This window comes from Electrona antarctica (assembly GCF_951216825.1).
Source record: "Electrona antarctica genome assembly, chromosome: 9".
Classification (NCBI taxonomy): domain Eukaryota; kingdom Metazoa; phylum Chordata; class Actinopteri; order Myctophiformes; family Myctophidae; genus Electrona; species Electrona antarctica.
This window is the reverse complement of record NC_136790.1, coordinates 34,966,798-34,985,459: the sequence shown is the minus strand read 5'-3', so window position 1 is coordinate 34,985,459 and position 18,662 is coordinate 34,966,798. Positions and strand designations below refer to the sequence as shown.

At 42.6% G+C, this 18,662-nt stretch overlaps 1 protein-coding gene across 1 annotated transcript; it reads right to left on the bottom strand.

Annotated features, from left to right (window-relative positions):
- Positions 1 to 339: 339 nt before the first annotated feature.
- Positions 340 to 13,195, bottom strand: LOC306929934 (tubulin beta chain-like; the record flags this gene model as incomplete). The annotated part of the gene is made up of 7 exons (XM_079510672.1): positions 13,077 to 13,195; positions 11,368 to 11,455; positions 8,508 to 8,621; positions 5,660 to 5,883; positions 4,033 to 4,295; positions 1,794 to 2,153; positions 340 to 469 (listed from the first exon to the last, which is right to left on the bottom strand). The coding sequence occupies exons 2-7, from the start codon at positions 11,441 to 11,443 to the stop codon at positions 340 to 342; spliced, it is 1,167 nt and encodes a 388-aa protein (XP_079366798.1). The 5' UTR covers positions 11,444 to 11,455; positions 13,077 to 13,195.
- Between the last annotated feature and the right edge of the window lie 5,467 nt (positions 13,196 to 18,662).

Below are 18,662 nucleotides of genomic sequence, written 5' to 3'. Positions count from 1 at the left end.
CTTAGGCCTAGAACCTAGGGTTAGAACTAGGGTTAGGGTTAGGGTTAGAACCTAGGGCGCCAGAACAGCACGGACAAAAAAAACTTTTTTTTTCTCTTTTTTTTTACCGCGGTAACGAACCCGATACCGCGGTATGCGTTGTATACCGGCGGTATGGCGATATTGCGGTTATTGCACCCAGCCCTACACAAGTTACGCTATTATCTACTGGGCCGGAAGTTTACACTGGTGACTGACCATGCACCATTAAAGTGGATGTCAACAGCTAAGGACAGTAATGCAAGAGTGACAAGATGGTTTTTGGATTTGCAGAATTTTAATTTTACTGTTGAGCACAGGTCAGGCAAGGCCCATGGAAACGCAGACGCCCTGTCCAGGAGAGATGAGAGCTGTTGGTTTGTTGACGCTCCTGGCCTCTGCCTGGAGCTGGAAGGGAGGGTGTGTGGCAAACCAGGGGAAACAGCCAGGCCTATTCCCCACATAAGGAGGCTGGGGGAGGTAATAGAGGGAGTATATTACCCTGTACAGGTATTGCAGCCAATGGGAGCCTGGACATGGACGCACCTGCAGCCAGTAAGGCAATCAACAGAAGCTTTTAAATAGCCGACGCCCAAGCTGCCTGGTGAGTCAGTTTGGACTAATGGAGGAGTGAGGAAGCAGGAATCACTCTGTTCATGAGGAGGCTGGTATGATGGACATTTCATAAGTGAGTACAAGATCTAACTCAAACCTTTGGACCCACTTGGATGTGCTGTGCGTGTATTGTGGCTCACCTGGTCTCGTTCTCTCTCCCTCCCTCCTAGGCCGACTGAACTCCACAAGGGAGAGCCTACAGCACTCTCCACCCCTGAATACAGGATAGTCACTAGCTCTCTCTCTGCTTTGCCCACAGGACTAAAAGCCCAAGCCCCAGACAGGAGGAACCCTGAGTTGATGTTTTGCCCCGTTTTCCCCTTCCCTAACAAGTTAATAAAAGACACTTTATGTTGATTCTGACTCTGAGCCTCTTATTTTATTGTGAATCTTGCCTATTCTCCCCTGGGTTGCCACAATGCCTACTGTATGGAGGCAAAATGGTCTTCTTTTACAGCCAGCCTGGGCCACCGTGCAAACTGCTGCTGCAAATGGTATATGCCTATTGCCTGTCTATTGTGTTCCTATTGATTGTGTTAAATTTACGGCAAAAAGATTTACTGTATATATATATAAAAAATAAAAAACGTCGCATGTCGCATGCATGCTCTAGCACTGCGAGTAGGCAGTGCTGAGAGGCGGATAATAGAAAGAAAGACTTGATCTCCGTTTATACAGCTCGATTGTATACCATCTATAAATTTTAAATCACAAAAAAGACCATGTACACTACAGCAGTGCAACACACTCCAAGCACATCTGCGACATAACCACAGAAGAGCTACTGTAAGTGGAAGAAGCGTTACACTCAGTGCAAGTGTATCTGCACCGTTGCAGGATTGTAACACAATGCCTGCCTCCAAGAACATCTTTAGGGGGAAAAGCCTCTATGAACATCTTTAGGGGGAAAAGGCACTAATAACAATATTTCTGGGTAAAGGCAATTATCACAGATTTTCTTGCAGTTGTTTTTCTGTGTTTTAGCTAGTGTATTTAGCTTTTATTTTCCTGTACAGCACGTTCTAAACCTTGAGTTGTAAAATGTGCTATATAAATAAAAGTGGATTGGATAAAAAAATAAATCTATATACAAATTAATATGAATGTTTGTTTCAATAAGTGTGCTCCGTCCGAGCACACAAACAAGACGTTCTACGTACCACCGTTTTGTTCTGGACATGAGACCTGGACTCCTGTACTTCATGACGATGCTTCCAAACCATTGGGCGATGGCTGTGGTGTTGCTTAAGTAGCTGACAGCAATTGTATCCTTGTGGCGAGATAGTTCGACAGGGCAAAGGGCTGTTGTAAGGTTTCTCATTTCTGGCATGTCGAGCTGTTTTTTAATGCCATTCACCATCTCCTGGACCAATTCTTCATAAGGCATGAGGCTTTGACGGCCGCGGAGGAAAACAGCTGCCGCCATATAAGTGCCACCATGGCCTGTGCTCACCACCATTGCATTTCTTGGATTTGTCATCTCTTCAATCAGGAAGGGCAGATAATTCTTGGAGATGTGGCTGGGAAGGAAGAGATTGTTATTGTGTTGATGAATAATGGAAATACATTTGCTACAGTATGCCACTTAACTCTTTTCTTATCGTTTGCAATTAACCAAATGCATGTCATTGTGTGTTGACCTCTGTGTACAGGGCTCCAGCGTGCAACTTAATAGGTCGCATATGATTTAATTTCTTAAGGTGAGACTTAAAATTTAACGAGGTCGCACCGGTGTGACGGTGTGGGTAAAAAAACATCATCGAGGTTACGTGGGCTTGCAGTATGAAGTGGATGCGTGGGATGTGTGGAGACTGGTGTGAAGACGTGAGTTTTTCCTGTCGCGTGAGCCACGAGTAAAGTGAGCTGCTTCCCCGTCCCATACAGTATTTCTAATTGGTGAACGTGTTCATTTCTGGCGTCAGTTTCTCACAGTTTAACTTCGTTCAAGAGTGAGTGCTTCCATAGGGCCTTCCAGGCGAAACCCCCGCTAAAACACACCCTAAACAGGCCTTAATATCTAGCGGGAAACCCACCAATAAGCCCTTATCCGAACAAATTAACTAATCTTTCTCAGCTGTACAATTTCACTGGAGCGTGCAGCACATATCTAACTGCATGATGATCCAGTCATGCATGCAGATAGCAGACAGAGAACATGTCCCGACTCCCGAGTCCCCACCCAAACACTGAGGCGGTAAACTTGTTGTTTTATTAAACATAATGTGCCACGAAAAACAGCTTCCAATAGCTTATTATTTGCGTTGAGGCCAACAATGATCGGCCAACAAAAAAAAATAGCTGATCTACAAGCTCACAAGGCTGCTGTACTTTATACCTCATACTTTTAATGCTTAGTATGAGGTATAAAGTACAGCAGCCTTGTGTTCCTAAAAAAGAAAGATTTGGTATTGGGTAAGACTGACGTTATGTATCTTTCAGGACCTTTCACTGCTTTGTCTCAACCATTACTATATGGCTCTGGTCTCAGCCACCGCGGTAGATATTTTGACATTCCGTTTTTTTTTTTATGTTGCCACTACTGTTGGAGCAGCCATAAACTACACAGGTTCATCCCGATGTTCTGGGCATCTTTGTAATGTTAAAGAGTAGGTAAAAGAGTAACGTTTGAGGCAGACTAACATCAGTCACTTTTCCATTCACTGTAGTAGAAGCTTGGTGCGGGGAAACCGCAGATGTGTCGTCTCCGCCTACTGGCTGCGACCATGAGACCCGTTACGGAATCGGTCAATAGGAGTGGTTGCACCACTCAATAATAACCAAAAATTACTGATCTACAAGCGCATTGAGAGCTTGTTCGCTGGCCAACATGCTTCAATAGAAGACAGGCTGGCTTATAAATCTGCCATTTAAAAAAAATAGCAGATCTACAAGCTCATAGCACAGCACCTATGATGAGCTTGTAGATATGCTATTTTTCAATAGCTAAAATATAACATAATGCTTAAAACACCAAAAGGGGTTCCCGTACAGAATGGGTTAAAAAACTTTAAAACCTGTCTGAAGTGAGTGGTGCTGTGCTGTGCTGTACTGTACTGTACTGTACTGTACTGTACTGTACTGTACTGTACTGTACTGTACTGTACTGTACTGTACTGTACTGTACTGTACAAGCCCTCCTCCCTTGCCTGTGTGTGTCTGTGTTAGGCTGTGCAACAGTGACACTTGGTGGTGAACAAACGCTATAACGCTATTTTCGTGCTCAGACACAGGGACACACTCAAAAATAACCAACAGCTGATTCGGGTGCGATTATCCCGTCAGCTCTAAAAAATATTGCAAGGAATGTACTTGTACTTTCAGAAATTAAATAACCATTAACTTTTCTTTTTTCATTTATTTTGTGAGTAATTGAGTATAGATTTATTTTACTGTACCCACCTTGATGGTTTAATTAATCTCATTGCAGGGATAGGAAAATGGAGATTTGGGTATGGCACCATTGCCATGGCCAGATCTCCCATGTTTTGGATGTTTCTGGTCGGGAACCAGAAACAGCTGCTGGTGGCCATGATAGTTGAAGAGACATCATATGTAGAGCGACGATCAAAGCAACTGACCAGATTTGCATCATCTATCAGCCCTGGTATTGCCAGCAAGGTGTTGCAAACCATAAGCATAGCCGTTATTCTTTCATCAACAAGCTGTAAGACAGAAGATGAAAATAAAGAATAATAAATATCACATTATGATAAGGAATTAACTGTTATGGTGTTAAGTCTCAGGTTTACATGGCAGTCACAGTTAATCAAACTGATACTACAAATAGGCCTAAATCCGATGACCCACCTAATTCCAACACACTTGCTAGTTTGGAATAGTCAGAGTAGAAGACGGGGTTAAGCCAATATCAAAATGGGATGGTTGGGCAGTTTCCAAAATTATAAACCACGGTTTATGCCCCCCCAACGTCCAATTCAATTTAAGCATTCCCAGAGTGATTTACAGTAAGCAAGAACACATGGTAATCAAATACATAAAAAAAATTGTCATCGAGAATCATATGTAAGCTAAGAAACTAACATCCGTCTAACAGTGGAATATCTATATAATGAAACTATGCGTATACGCTATAGAGTGCTATGTCTACATACAATGCTATCTAAATTAAGTTGAGCCTTTGCATATTAAGTTGAGACTTTGCATAAGGCTGTAAGGTTGTCGAGGCTAGGGCAAGTACTACGGCAGGTAGCACCCAGTTGAGTTTACAACAAACATGGGAAAACTTGCACACCTAGAAATCAGGCATATGCACAGGTGCGTAGGCCAGTGGACATCAATGAAAGCAATAGAATACACCTGCACACTGTATTTGCTCGGTACATGAGTATTTTCTTATTTAATGAAGCAACGTTTCGGTCCCCCGGACCTTCCTCATGCTCTGCCACCAAAATGGAATGCCCTGACACCATCAATTAAAGCAGACTCAACCAGGGGGTCACGACCCCCCGGGGGGGGTCCTGAAATTATTTTGGGGGGGTCCCCAGATTATTATTTATTTTTTTTGCAACTGAATGGCTGGAAAATGGAAATTGAGAGTCTACATAGTACACATAAACTTTCCTTATATCTGGTTTCAGTATTTATTTTTTATGTATTTTCTCTATATTAAGGTTATTGTAGCGGTCAATTTGTATTGGGGGTGGGGAGGGGGGCGGGGCAGGGCAGGGATCGCGAGACATGGCCAAAGCATTTCCGGGGGTCCCCAGCCAAAAACATTGAGAACCCCTGCATTAAAGGATGTGCAACACTGGTTTCTTTCAAAATTGGGCTGAAATAAAAAACACCAGGAGACCACAAGGGGAGGTAAATCTAAATGTACGATCGCTATTGTATCTAGTGTTTGTTTGTATTTGTTGATGACATGCATTGTTGCTATGTTGATGAATTGAATACCTAGGACCACAATGAAAACAAGTTCCCAGGACTTTATCCTTAATGCCTTACTGTACCACGTGCTGATAACATTTCTGACTAATAAAGTATTGAAATCAATCAAAATCCATACCAGTTGAGGTTGTAGAGTGTAGGTTGATATTATTTTCTTCTCATGGTCATCTCTGATGGCTTTAAGGACCGTGTTGCAGAGGTCTGATGCGATTAATCCTTCCAGGGAGTGTATGAACTGGTACCCCTGGACACTGTCACAACGTTCTGCCTCCTTCCGAAGGACAGTAGTGATTTTCTTAAGGATGTAGTTGTGGCTAATGGGCCCGTCATAGTATACATGACCTGTGGAGAATTACATATTCAGTAAGTGGTATATAGCTTTCCACAATACCTACAGTAACAAGAATGCATTGAAGCAGACCTAGAAACTCCTTAAAGCTTGTCAACATACAGAAGCACAAAGTGCTCTAAAATATCCTAGTAGATGGCCGTGTTGACTGTCAAGGGACCAACACCATGCAGATAACATGGCTCCAAATCACTGTTTTATCAATTCCAGAGTCAACACAACTATCTATTAGGATATTGTACAGCACCGTGTGCTTTCCTACTTTGACAAGCTTTATGGATATACTGATTTCCTTTTCCAGCAGCACTTGCCACCTGCCCACAGAGCCCAAACTACTAGTAACTAGAACTGCACTAGTAGGCCATTTATGGCCATTTATGGCCTACTAGTGCGCAAGCAGAGCGCGCAAGTACTGTCGACCGCTACAAACTGTCAAATGGAAATATTGAATTATTAGGTTTAGCTATTTGCTACGTACCTACTTTTTGCACTTAGTATTATGAAGTATATCGTAATAAAGATGTGGATTAAAGGACCCAATGCCTTCGATGGTGACGTATATCTCGATCAGTGTCGGGTGGATTAAAGGAAATGCTTCTATGTATATGTATATGTAATTTGTAAGTTGATTAGCGGTATACTGTGGTTACTTTTGATGCGTATGCACCGTCCCAGCATATGACGTCAGGGTATAACTGGTATAGCTAGCTCTCAATGATGACTAGCTCTCAATGATGACGTAATAAAGATGTGGATTAAAGGACCCAATGCCTTCGATGGTGACGTATATCTCGATCAGTGTCGGGTGGATTAAAGGAAATGCCTCTATGTATATGTAATTTGTAAATTGATTAGCGGTATACTGTGGTTACTTTTGATGAGTATGCACCGTCCCAGCATGATGTCAGGGTATATCATTATAGCTCTCAATGATGACTAGCTCTCAATGATGACGTAATAAAGATGTGGATTAAACGACCAAATGCCTTCGATGGTGACGTATATCTCGATCAATGTCGGGTGGATTACAGGAAATGCCTCTATGTATATGTATATGTAATTTGTAAGTTGATTAGTGGTATACTGTGGTTACTTTTGATGCGTATGCACCGTCCCAGCATATGACGTCAGGGTATAACTGGCGTCATATGCTAGCTCTCAATGATGACCAGCTCTCAATGATGACGTAATAAAGGTGTGGATTAAAGGTCCCAATGCCAGAGTGTAATTGGTTTTCGATGGTGACGTAATGACGATATGTTTCGGGAGGATTAGAGGTAATGCTCCTATTTATACATGTACAGTATGTAGTCTGGCACCACTGCCGTATCAGGCACAAGTAGTCATTACGTCATTTGCTGGGACGGTGCATACGCATCGTCGGGCGAAACTAGTACTTGCGCGCTCTACTTGCGCAAGTAATTACTTGTCCTCTCAACCACGGGATGCGTTGGACGTGTATAGGCGTCTTTAGGCACCAACAATGTGCCGCCCAAAACATCACTGGATTGGTTGAAAACAGACAAGCTCCTTCGTAGAGCTAGATATAAAAGATCCGACAGCCACCACATTCTCCATGGAGCGCGCTTTTGTCAAGTAAGTTGTATAACGCTCAAACTCTCAAAACACAATATAATTTACAAAGTTCACTTTGGTACATAATGTGAGTGTGACTGACTGTCTCTCACTCTCTTGAACGTCTCTATCGTATTCGTCTCCAACATCATGGAAGAGGGGCACTTCCTGCCATGTAGCGTTCAAAATCGTAATGGCTTTTAGGTGCATTCCTCAATTTCCTTGCCACAGAAACATATCATCTCACACATCCAGCGAGCAGGGCAGCGTTGTCGTCGTTGTAGGATTAAATGTTGCCTATATCACCTTTAAGGTGCAGTAAGTAATATTGTTTTGTTCAAATACGTGTTAAATTGCTCTTTATTCTGATAGTCATCGTTGCTGAGGTTTGTTCAGTATCAGGGGTCTCTCCCCATCTCTTTAATAAACAGAAAATACATTTTCAGGTCAGGATACCAATTTGATCGAATCAGGAGAGAGAACTCATACATACAGTATAAATGATACAAGAAAAACATGTGGAATTGGAAATGAAAAAACGTAAAGCAGGTACCCACTCCTGATTGGATTACATTTGTGACCCAAGTTTGAAAAGGTATTTTACAAAAGAGCTGGTGAAACGTGGAGATCACAGTAATCATTGTTATTATTGTTAATCATCATGTTTGTTCAGAATCAAAATATAGAGCTTTAATATATTAGCAAAATATAACTTCAAGGATTTCCATGAACCCTAATATCCCCGATTCCCCATTCTGGGTTGGGCATGTCATGAACATTTGCCAAAAATGAACATTTAGTGAAAATAGCCAGTATAAGCTTGTAGATCTGCTATTTTTATTTTTTCCTTGCAAAGAGATTTGGAGTAGATGGAAAACAGGAGGGGGCCAGCTATAAATCCCTGGGGGACCCCGGTCAAATAAGTGCAGTATAGGATTTAATTGGTGAAGCACCCAATGACCACATCATTTACAAATCACCGTTTAGTTTTAATATAAATTTACTCTCCCAAGAAGATTACATGTCCACCATAAATACTCACCAGAGCCACTACCATAAACAATGTTGGTTGGTTTATGGATGTCCTCCGTATTCCAATCATAATCAGTGGTTGGATTTGCATCGACCAAAACAGACCGAGGAAAATACACCTCACCTGAATGAATAAAACATTCATAAATTATTATTATTATTATATTACATTTTTCCATTTCAACACGCAAACAAAAGGGAAAAAGAAACAGGAATAACATACTAATACCTCAAAAACAAAAAATTATATAGCTGCAAGGAGCGATAAGACGGGACCAAGCAATAAGCCTTTTTAGGCTGCTCAACAAACAGTGCTACTTTAGGTCATCCAGCGGTATTGCAGATGTTCGTACCCCAAACATACATACAGGCAGACAGACAGTGAGACATGGCCAAATGACTAAACAAAGATGCAGACATTAACCGGTCAATAGTTGATTTTTTTCAAGAAAAAAAATAATTGTGTAAATTATGATGCTGGGTTTGCACGCGCTGAATCCACAGAGACAGCAGACACAGAACATGTCCCCAAACACTGAGGTAAATGTGTTGTTTTGTTTGATTCAACATAGAGTGCCACCAAAAAATAGCTTCCAATAGCTTGTTATTTGAGTAGCGCTGTGTGCAGGCTACTATAGCTTACACACATGATCGCCTCGGCCAACAAAATACATCTCCCACGTGAAACCTGGTATATTCTTCGTCGTACGACGTGTTGCATGGATGCATGCTGAAAATAGCTCTCTGTCTACCGAGCAATCTTCGTTCCTACTCTCACCTATAGTCATGAAGTGTGGGTCATGAGTCATGACTGAAAGAATAAGGTCGCGAATACAAGCGGCCGAAATGAGTTTTCTTCGACAGGTGGCTGGCATCTCCCTTAGAGATAGGGTGAGAAGTTCAGTCACACGAGAGAGACTCAGGGTAGAACCGCTGCTCCTTCGCCTGGAAAGGAGCCAGCTTAGGTGGTTCGGGCATCTGGTTAGGATTCCTCTCGCGCCTCCCTAGGGAGGTCCTCGATGCACGTCGGAGGAGACCCCGGGGCAGACCAAGGCGCAGTTGGAGGAAACGCATCGACTCACTGGCCTTGGAACGTCTCGGAATCCCCCAGGAGGAAGTCACTAATGTTGCTCTGGAGAGGGAAGTCTGGAGCACTCTGGTGGAGCCGTTGCCCCCGCGACCCGACTACGGATAAGCGGTTGAAGATGGATGGATGGATGTAAATGATTTGGCAACGTTATGTACATTGTTGTTGGTTTGTTTGGAGAGAGAGATAGAGTGCTCAAAAACGCATGCATTAAGTGGAGCATGTGGGTCACGCAGACCGTGCTGCCGGCTCATAGCCGGGGTGAACGCTTTATCTTGCTTAGAAACAAAATATAGCTGCAAGCAGCTATAAGACGGGTCAAGCCCAAAAAATAAAAATAAATCACTCGTTTCAAGTGAGGGGCACGCTTATCATCATACATCATCGCACTCCATTTGCATGGACAAAAAGTCAACCAATTCATAACAATTTACTCATTGGGAGATCTAAAGGTCAGAGGTCTTTTGACAAATGAGTGTGAGCTTCAGTTCCTCAGGGATTCTCACGGCCCTCTACCATATTGTCGAATTTCGTGAAGAACGATACCACAGAACTGTCAAAACTCCTAAAATGGCGGATTTTTTACAAAAACAATAAGGGGTCTACGCCCTGTTGTTGTTGTTGTTGTTAGGGTCAGTAAGAGGTTGGTCAAGGTACAAGTTTATTTCAAATGGGGATGTCATGTCATGTATTGGTTATTCAGGTTACCTGAACAGGTACATGGGTAACCAAAATGTACAAGGACACACATTGTTATGTAACGTGATGACATGATTGAGGGGAGGCACTAAAAGACAAGAAGCTTTGTGTATGTTCATTGTTGTGTTGTTCACAACAGCTGGGAAGGAGGTAGGAGCTCGAGCGAGAGAGAAGAAAAAGTAAAAAGAAAATCGCCCAACACTGTTTTTGACAGTAACGATTAAATGAATATGAACTAGATTATAGTTGCTCAATCTGTCTTTCATTTGGGGTGTTTTGTAACTCCAAGAGGGCATAACTGGAACTAACATAACAGAGTAAATGGTGCATTTATATAGCGCATTTATCCAAGGCGCTTTACATAGATTGTGCATCCACACACACACACACACACACACACACACACACACACACACACACACACACACACACACACACACACACACACACACACACACACACACACACACACACACACACACACACACACACACACACACACACACACACACACACACACACACACACACACACACACACACACACACACACACACACACACACCAGGAGCAATTTGGGGTTCAGTCAGTGTCTTGCTCAAGGACACAAACTCTGGGGGAGCCCGGGTTCGAACAGGCAACCTTGCAGTTACCATCCAGCCACTCTACCCCTGAGCCACCAGTAAGACAGAGTTATGACATTGAGGGGGCAGACAACTGAGTGCTCGAGCACTGTTCATGCAGCCTGAACTGGGACAAGCTGAAGTTTCTACAGTAACAACTAAAGTCTCTGCAATGTTTATGTTGTACTATTACTAAAAACAATCTAAAATAAAGGGATTTAAGATCATTAAAGCTGGGCTGTTGCCTGAGTCGAATGCATTTCTCCCAACTTTCGGTCCAGGACTTGTCCCTATTAGCAATGCTCCTCGCCAATAGAAGTCTATGTAGAATAGCCGCCATTGTACTGGCCCCATGAAGTGAACGGAGTTGTCAGAACTCTGTCTTACTCTATGGCTCTGAGGGGGGGGGAATAAAACAAATTAAGTCACACCTTCAAGCAATCAATTAAATATGGACCTTACCTCTTGATGTTTCGCATAGACTGAAATAGACGTCGGGACTCGATTCGTGAGGGTTCAGAACGTGGTCTTTCAGCATATTGGCCCAAAACTGGAATTGATGATGACATACAGTACATTGATAAATACATACATAGTAATTCCTATTTTGGCCTTCGTCTTAAAACGATGTTGCCCACTGAACATATCCTACAGTAGTCGCAATTTGCAACTCTAGATTTTGTTTTATAATGGGATGAATCTAGAGTTGCAATACCCTCCATTGACTCCCCAGTGTCCCCAGTCATTCAAATTGCTTTTGCGAACCGCTTGTATTAAACAACGTTAAACTCAGCTGTTGGGAAAGCTTGAATTGTCCTCTTTCAATCTGCAAAGCGTTTGTTTCATAAAGATCCACCATAGACATGTTATGAGCTACTTTCTGTCAATAACTCCTGTGCAGGTGATTATTTTGTTGGAGTTTGGAAGCACTCGTCTTTATTAACGGTCGGCGCTGCTGCCTCCTGCATTATGTGCCCAATCTAAACAGGTGGTACGCCGTTCAGTGACTTCGACAAGTGCTTCCAAACTCCAACGCTTAGAAAAAGAATCACCTCCTGGCTCTAGCCGCAATTTGCAACTCTAGATTTTTTTACAATGGGATGAATCTAGAGTTGCAATACCCTCCATTGACTCCCCACTCATCATTTTGCGTTTGTGATCTGCTGGTCTCAAACGACGTTAAACTCACCAACATTGCAGCTGTAGTCCAAGCTTGAATTTTTCTCTTTCGATCTGCAAAGCTTGTTTTTCATAAAAATCCCCCGTAGACATGTTATGAGCTACTTTCTGTCCAAAATATTCCACAAGTGATATTCCGAGCCGCCATTTTGCAATTCTGCGACGGGCCGTAAAACAAGACGTGAGGGGGAGAGCTTGTTTAATAGAATCTTACCTGCGCAGGTAAGACACCCAAAGAAGAAGCCGACGCAGCGCGACGCCCCGTCACGCACGGCCTTCTATTAAACAAGCGCTCTCCCACACGTCTTGTTTTACGGCAGGTTGAAAAAATACAAAATGGCGGCTCGGAATATCACTTGTGGAATATTTTGGACAGAAAGTAGCTCATAACATGTCTACGGGGGATTTTTATGAAAAACAAGCTTTGCAGATCGAAAGAGAAAAAATCAAGCTTGGACTACAGCTGCAATGTTGGTGAGTTTAACGTCGTTTGAGACCAGCAGATCACAAACGCAAAATGATGAGTGGGGAGTCAATGGAGGGTATTGCAACTCTAGATTCATCCCATTGTAAAAAAATCTAGAGTTGCAAATTGCGGCTACTCCTGGCTCCTGCAGTGCCTGCACAGAATTTCTTGACAGAAAGTAACTCATAACATGTCTCTTTTTATGAAACAAACGCTTTGCAGATTGAAAGAAGACAATTCAAGCTTTCCCTACAGCTGCCATGTTGATGAGTTTAACGTCGACAAGCACAAATAGATTCATCCCATTATAAAAAAATCTAGAGTTGCAAATTGCGGCCTAATCCTACAGTAGGAGAAGGGGGGATATTTTGTGCCACACCACCGTCGTGTAGTAGTACAGAGACTTAAACTAACACATTTAGCCATGGTCGTCGGATAACTCCTAACGCTATGGACCAGAGCTAGCTAAGCTAACATGTAGCTGCATTTAGCGTTTAAGAATTGAAGACACAATATTGTCACGCACCACACAAATATCTTACGTCGTTCCCAACCACGTTAGCATGATCGCCGAACTGTAGCGTTATAATCTCTCTCATGACTGCTGAGTGCTGACTTCAAGCTTGTACTGCGCGCCAGTGAAAGAAACAAGTACCGGTGTACCGTGTAGTACGAGGTCAATCGGGTGCAGCCCACTCCTTCTTCTCTATTAAGAAATGCATACCGCCACGGCGCCACCTAGTGTACCAGATTATATTGCATTGTACCGTTCTAGGGCATAATAGCAGTAGATATTTCCAAAAATATATCAATAGATGGTGTTTTGTTTATTATTATTATTATTATTATTATTATTATTATGTATTTTTGAGGGACGCTAGCCCCTCCTATATACAGGTTTAATGTTTGTTTTTAGTTCAATGTTTGTTTTAAAAACCCCATTGACAATAAAGAGAATTTGTTTTGTCACATGTTTGTTTTGTTTTACATCATCATGTTGTAAGATGTAAGGTCTCATACAGCTATAGATACAGTAAAGTGGTCTCATTTTTACAATAGGCGGAAATTACACATTTATACTGCATGTATAAAACGGCATGGTTCTTGCCCAAAACTGCATTAGATTGGCATACATTTGGAAGGTATCCATGTAACGCATTTCCATTCACATATATTGAAGTGACAGCTAGGGACCTTTTTGAAAATGGCTATGGACGTTTTTCCCTCGCCAAAATGTAGTCAAACTTTGAAACAATTAAGTATTTACCCCCCTTCCCGACTAGGTTGGTCCCATTGGAAACCTGCGGTTGTCTAGAATCAAATGGTATCTCTGTCTTTGGTCTATCTCTAAATTTGAGCATGCTACAGTCTCCAAAAGATAGTCGCCGGTGCCCGGTGAGACCGCAGGTCCCATATAATAGGGGTAATAAATCATTGAAAAAATGATTTATTGATTTATTGAACACTTTGGACCCATTTTGTTCTTGGGATCATCAAAATCTGTATATATTAGAGGTCTACAATCTCAAAACTTTTCAGATAGCAACGCGTTGTGAGCTTGTAGCAGAATAGTGAAAATAGTCGATCTTGGAAAATGGTTTGTGAACCACTGATTTTAGTTTTCATGACATAAGGCAAGAGTTTTATGGTCATCAGCAGACAGTGTGGACAACTCTCTCACTCAATGGTTCCATGGGTTGATGTATCCGTGTGTTGGCTGTGGCTTAGGATGTAGAGAAGTTCGTCCAATGATCCGTAGGTCGACTGTTCAAATCCCAGCTCCTCCTGTCTACATGTTGAAGTGTCCTTGGGAAAGACACTGAACCCTACCTTGCCTCCAATGATCAACTGCAAAATGATAGCTTAGGTTTATCAGAATTTAATTTTTCAAAAATCAAGCAGGTGAAAGTCCATTACCATATCAAAACTGACCATGTCACAATGAAATTGTCTTCTTTCTCTCAAGTTCAGTCTTCCATGTTTCTACGGCATAATGTTCTTATTACTTATTGCCTTCCTGCTTGGTCCCGCTGCTTGCAGCTATTTTGTTTTTTGTTTTTCATGGCTGCCAGTTCCCACCTGATGTTGTGTGGGAGTTCAGACTGATCCAGACCGTACTGAATAGCTGCTAGCTTACATAATGTCTTGAGACTAGGATTGCAGTCTAAGATAAACAGGTCACCACTGGATCCTCTAAAGAGGTTGATATGATCTCCCATCATGCAACAGCACATCTCAGACATCTCAGACATCCCTGAACACGGCCCTTTCCCCTTGAGCTCAATCTTCTTCCAGGAGAAGGTCTCTGGACTGAATTTCCACAGATCATTGTCATTGAAATTCCTGCGACCTTTACCACCAAATATGTACAGCTCTCCATTGTAGGTAAAGGCTAAATGATCCCAGCGTCGTTCTGGTAGAAGCTGTGTAGAATGTGTGTTTAGCCAGTGGTTGGTCTCTGTGTCAAACACTCTGATGGTGTTGAAGTGCGGACCCCCGTTGTTGTACTGAACCCCCCAGCCCCCAAATACAAACATCTTTGTCCCAATGATGGTGGCAGAGTGACTGTATGAAAGAGGAGGTGGAGTTCCTCTGGTGTTAATGAAAGACCAGAGCATTGTGCTGGTGTCCAACTTGTAGATGTCATTATTGAGTACATTATGGGTGCATCCTCCATGAATGTACATGACCTTCCCCAAGACACAGGTTGAGTGGCACTCCCTCCCCCCCGGAACATTCCCAGAAACCTGAGGTTTGAACAATCTGTGGGCGTCAACATCAAATGCATAAAGCAGGTTGCAGTACTTGTCTCTGTCGATGTACTCACACCCTCCCCAGAAGTAGACGATATCTTCAATCAGCACAGCTGTGTAACCCACGCCCATGGAGGAAATGTCAAGGTGAGGATCTCCTGTTCCACGTGTCACTGCAGGGGTCAACTTCCTCCAGAGTAAAGTCACTGTGTTGAAGACCTGCACATGAATCTCAAACAAAAACAAAAAGTTCTCATCAGTGATCCTTCTAAAGTAATACAGCTCGTGTCTTACCGGTACAGTAACATGATAACCTTGCTTTGGTGATCCTTTCTGATGCATTGTCCAGGAAAACATTTGAACACGACAGTTAATGGTGAATTTAAGTAATCCTGTTGGTTTCCTGCTCTGTAGAAGAATGAAGAGCTCGAGAGCCAAAGAAAAGGAGAGGTCAAATATAAAAGGTGAGGTCACATATAAGTATGACATCAGGGACCCCATATTTGGGCACGGCCGACCTGTTGCCATATATGGATATAGCAAAATTGTAACGATCAGATATTTCTACAACACAGAAGTAAATATTAGAATGATAGTTTATCTATATGAAATATAAACTCAACATTGACAATCCAGTTACAACAGAGTTCATCATGACAGGTTAAATGTTATCCGTATAATGTCCGAACCGAACCGTGTGTTTTAATCACGGAAGCGTCACGGCCTGTCAATCAATCAATCTCCTCCCCACATTGACCCTCCAAAACATAAACAAAAACAAAACAGATACCTCTCAAAGAAAATAGGACATTACACATAAGGATGGATATAGTGTTAAAGGAATATTTTGAGCCATGCTCTTTTAAATGACATTTTAAAATAAATCCTTAATGAATAATATGTGGCAGTGCTACAAAATCACCAGACGTTAACACACAATGTGTGTACGGTGTGTGTGTGTGTGTGTGTGTGTGTGTGTGTGTGTGTGTGTGTGTGTGTGTGTGTGCGTGCGTGCGTGCGTGCGTGCGTGCGTGCGTGCGTGTGTGTGTGTGTGTGTGTGTGTGCGTGCGTGCGTGCGTGCGTGCGTGCGTGCGTGCGTGCGTGCGTGCGTGCGTGCGTGCGTGCGTGCGTGCGTGCCTTTATTTGACCAGTAAAAACAGTTTTGTGGGGAATGTGATGCAGTGGGTAGCGCTGTCGCCTTACAGCTAGAAGGTCCCGAGTTTGATTCCGGGGCATGTTCTCCTCTCTGCGTCATCACTGCCCATACCCTAGGTGGGGTTGGCGAAATGGTCTTTCTCTGTGGAGTATGCAAACTATGCATGTTCTCCCTGTGTCCCCAAGGTATGGGTTCCCAAACTTTTCAGCCTGCAACCCCAAAATAATGCTGCCACACACTATAATTTTGGTTAATTTTTATCCATGTTGTAATTTCACGTACATGAGCATCATAGTGTAAAATCAAGTTTAGACATTTAGTTAAGTATAATATGCTATTCTGTTCTTTTATGTATATGCTGTTGTTTTAGGTGGATAATGAAAGAGCATACAGAGGTTCCACTTCTGCCCTCCCAAGTGGCGCTCACAATGGATAAAGCAACAGAAAAGACCTCTGCAGTATGACATCAGGGACCCCATATTTGGGCACGGCCGACCTGTTGCCATATATGGATATAGCAAAATTGTAACGATCAGATATTTCTACAACACAGAAGTAAATATTAGAATGATAGTTTATCTATATGAAATATAAACTCAACATTGACAATCCAGTTACAACAGAGTTCATCATGACAGGTTAAATGTTATCCGTATAATGTCCGAACCGAACCGTGTGTTTTAATCACGGAAGCGTCACGGCCTGTCAATCAATCAATCTCCTCCCCACATTGACCCTCCAAAACATAAACAAAAACAAAACAGATACCTCTCAAAGAAAATAGGACATTACACATAAGGATGGATATAGTGTTAAAGGAATATTTTGAGCCATGCTCTTTTAAATGACATTTTAAAATAAATCCTTAATGAATAATATGTGGCAGTGCTACAAAATCACCAGACGTTAACACACAATGTGTGTACGGTGTGTGTGTGTGTGTGTGTGTGTGTGTGTGTGTGTGTGTGTGTGTGTGTGTGCGTGCGTGCGTGCGTGCGTGCGTGCGTGCGTGCGTGCGCGCGTGTGTGTGTGTGTGTGTGCGTGCGTGCGTGCGTGCGTGCGTGCGTGCGTGCGTGCCTTTATTTGACCAGTAAAAACAGTTTTGTGGGGAATGTGATGCAGTGGGTAGCGCTGTCGCCTTACAGCTAGAAGGTCCCGAGTTTGATTCCGGGGCATGTTCTCCTCTCTGCGTCATCACTGCCCATACCCTAGGTGGGGTTGGCGAAATGGTCTTTCTCTGTGGAGTATGCAAACTATGCATGTTCTCCCTGTGTCCCCAAGGTATGGGTTCCCAAACTTTTCAGCCTGCAACCCCAAAATAATGCTGCCACACACTATAATTTTGGTTAATTTTTATCCATGTTGTAATTTCACGTACATGAGCATCATAGTGTAAAATCAAGTTTAGACATTTAGTTAAGTATAATATGCTATTCTGTTCTTTTATGTATATGCTGTTGTTTTAGGTGGATAATGAAAGAGCATACAGAGGTTCCACTTCTGCCCTCCCAAGTGGCGCTCACAATGGATAAAGCAACAGAAAAGACCTCTGCAGGATCACCACCAACACCTGCATCTGCAGCAATCATTTTCTACTGGGCAAACCCATTGGAAAACACCCCCATCCAACTCCGTACATGAGGGGGTATTCAGAAATGGACATGCAGCCACAGTGAAATTCAAACAACAATTAGCAGCTGGGGTCCGGACGACGATGATAGCACACATCTGACAACAAGGTAGATGAAGAGAAACATTGCAGAGGACATTCTCACAATTTTCTTTTTTTAGGGTCATGTTTGTTGTTTGTTGTGTGTCTGTTGTGTGTCTGTGTGTCTAACGCTAGAACTCCTATTCAATCGTGCAATTGTTTTTTGTTTTTTGTTCACATCTGTTCTAGATGATGTGACAGCAACACTCCATGCATTGTTGACACTGCACTCTTCCTGGTCTACGTGAGCTGACGTTAGACCCCCCCAGCAGCAGCCCCAGTTCCAGCTCCCCTATATCTTTATTTTTTTTTTAATATTTTTTTTGGGTCAATATACATAATTATCAACTTACTTTTGTAAAAAAAGGTTTAGGGAGAAATTCCCCTTTAACGTAGGCTTGTATGAGTTATTGGGGATGAAACAGACTGTACTAAGTAGCTGATCAGAGGTCAGTGTTTGAATCACAGGCTCTGAGTGAGTATGCCATTCAA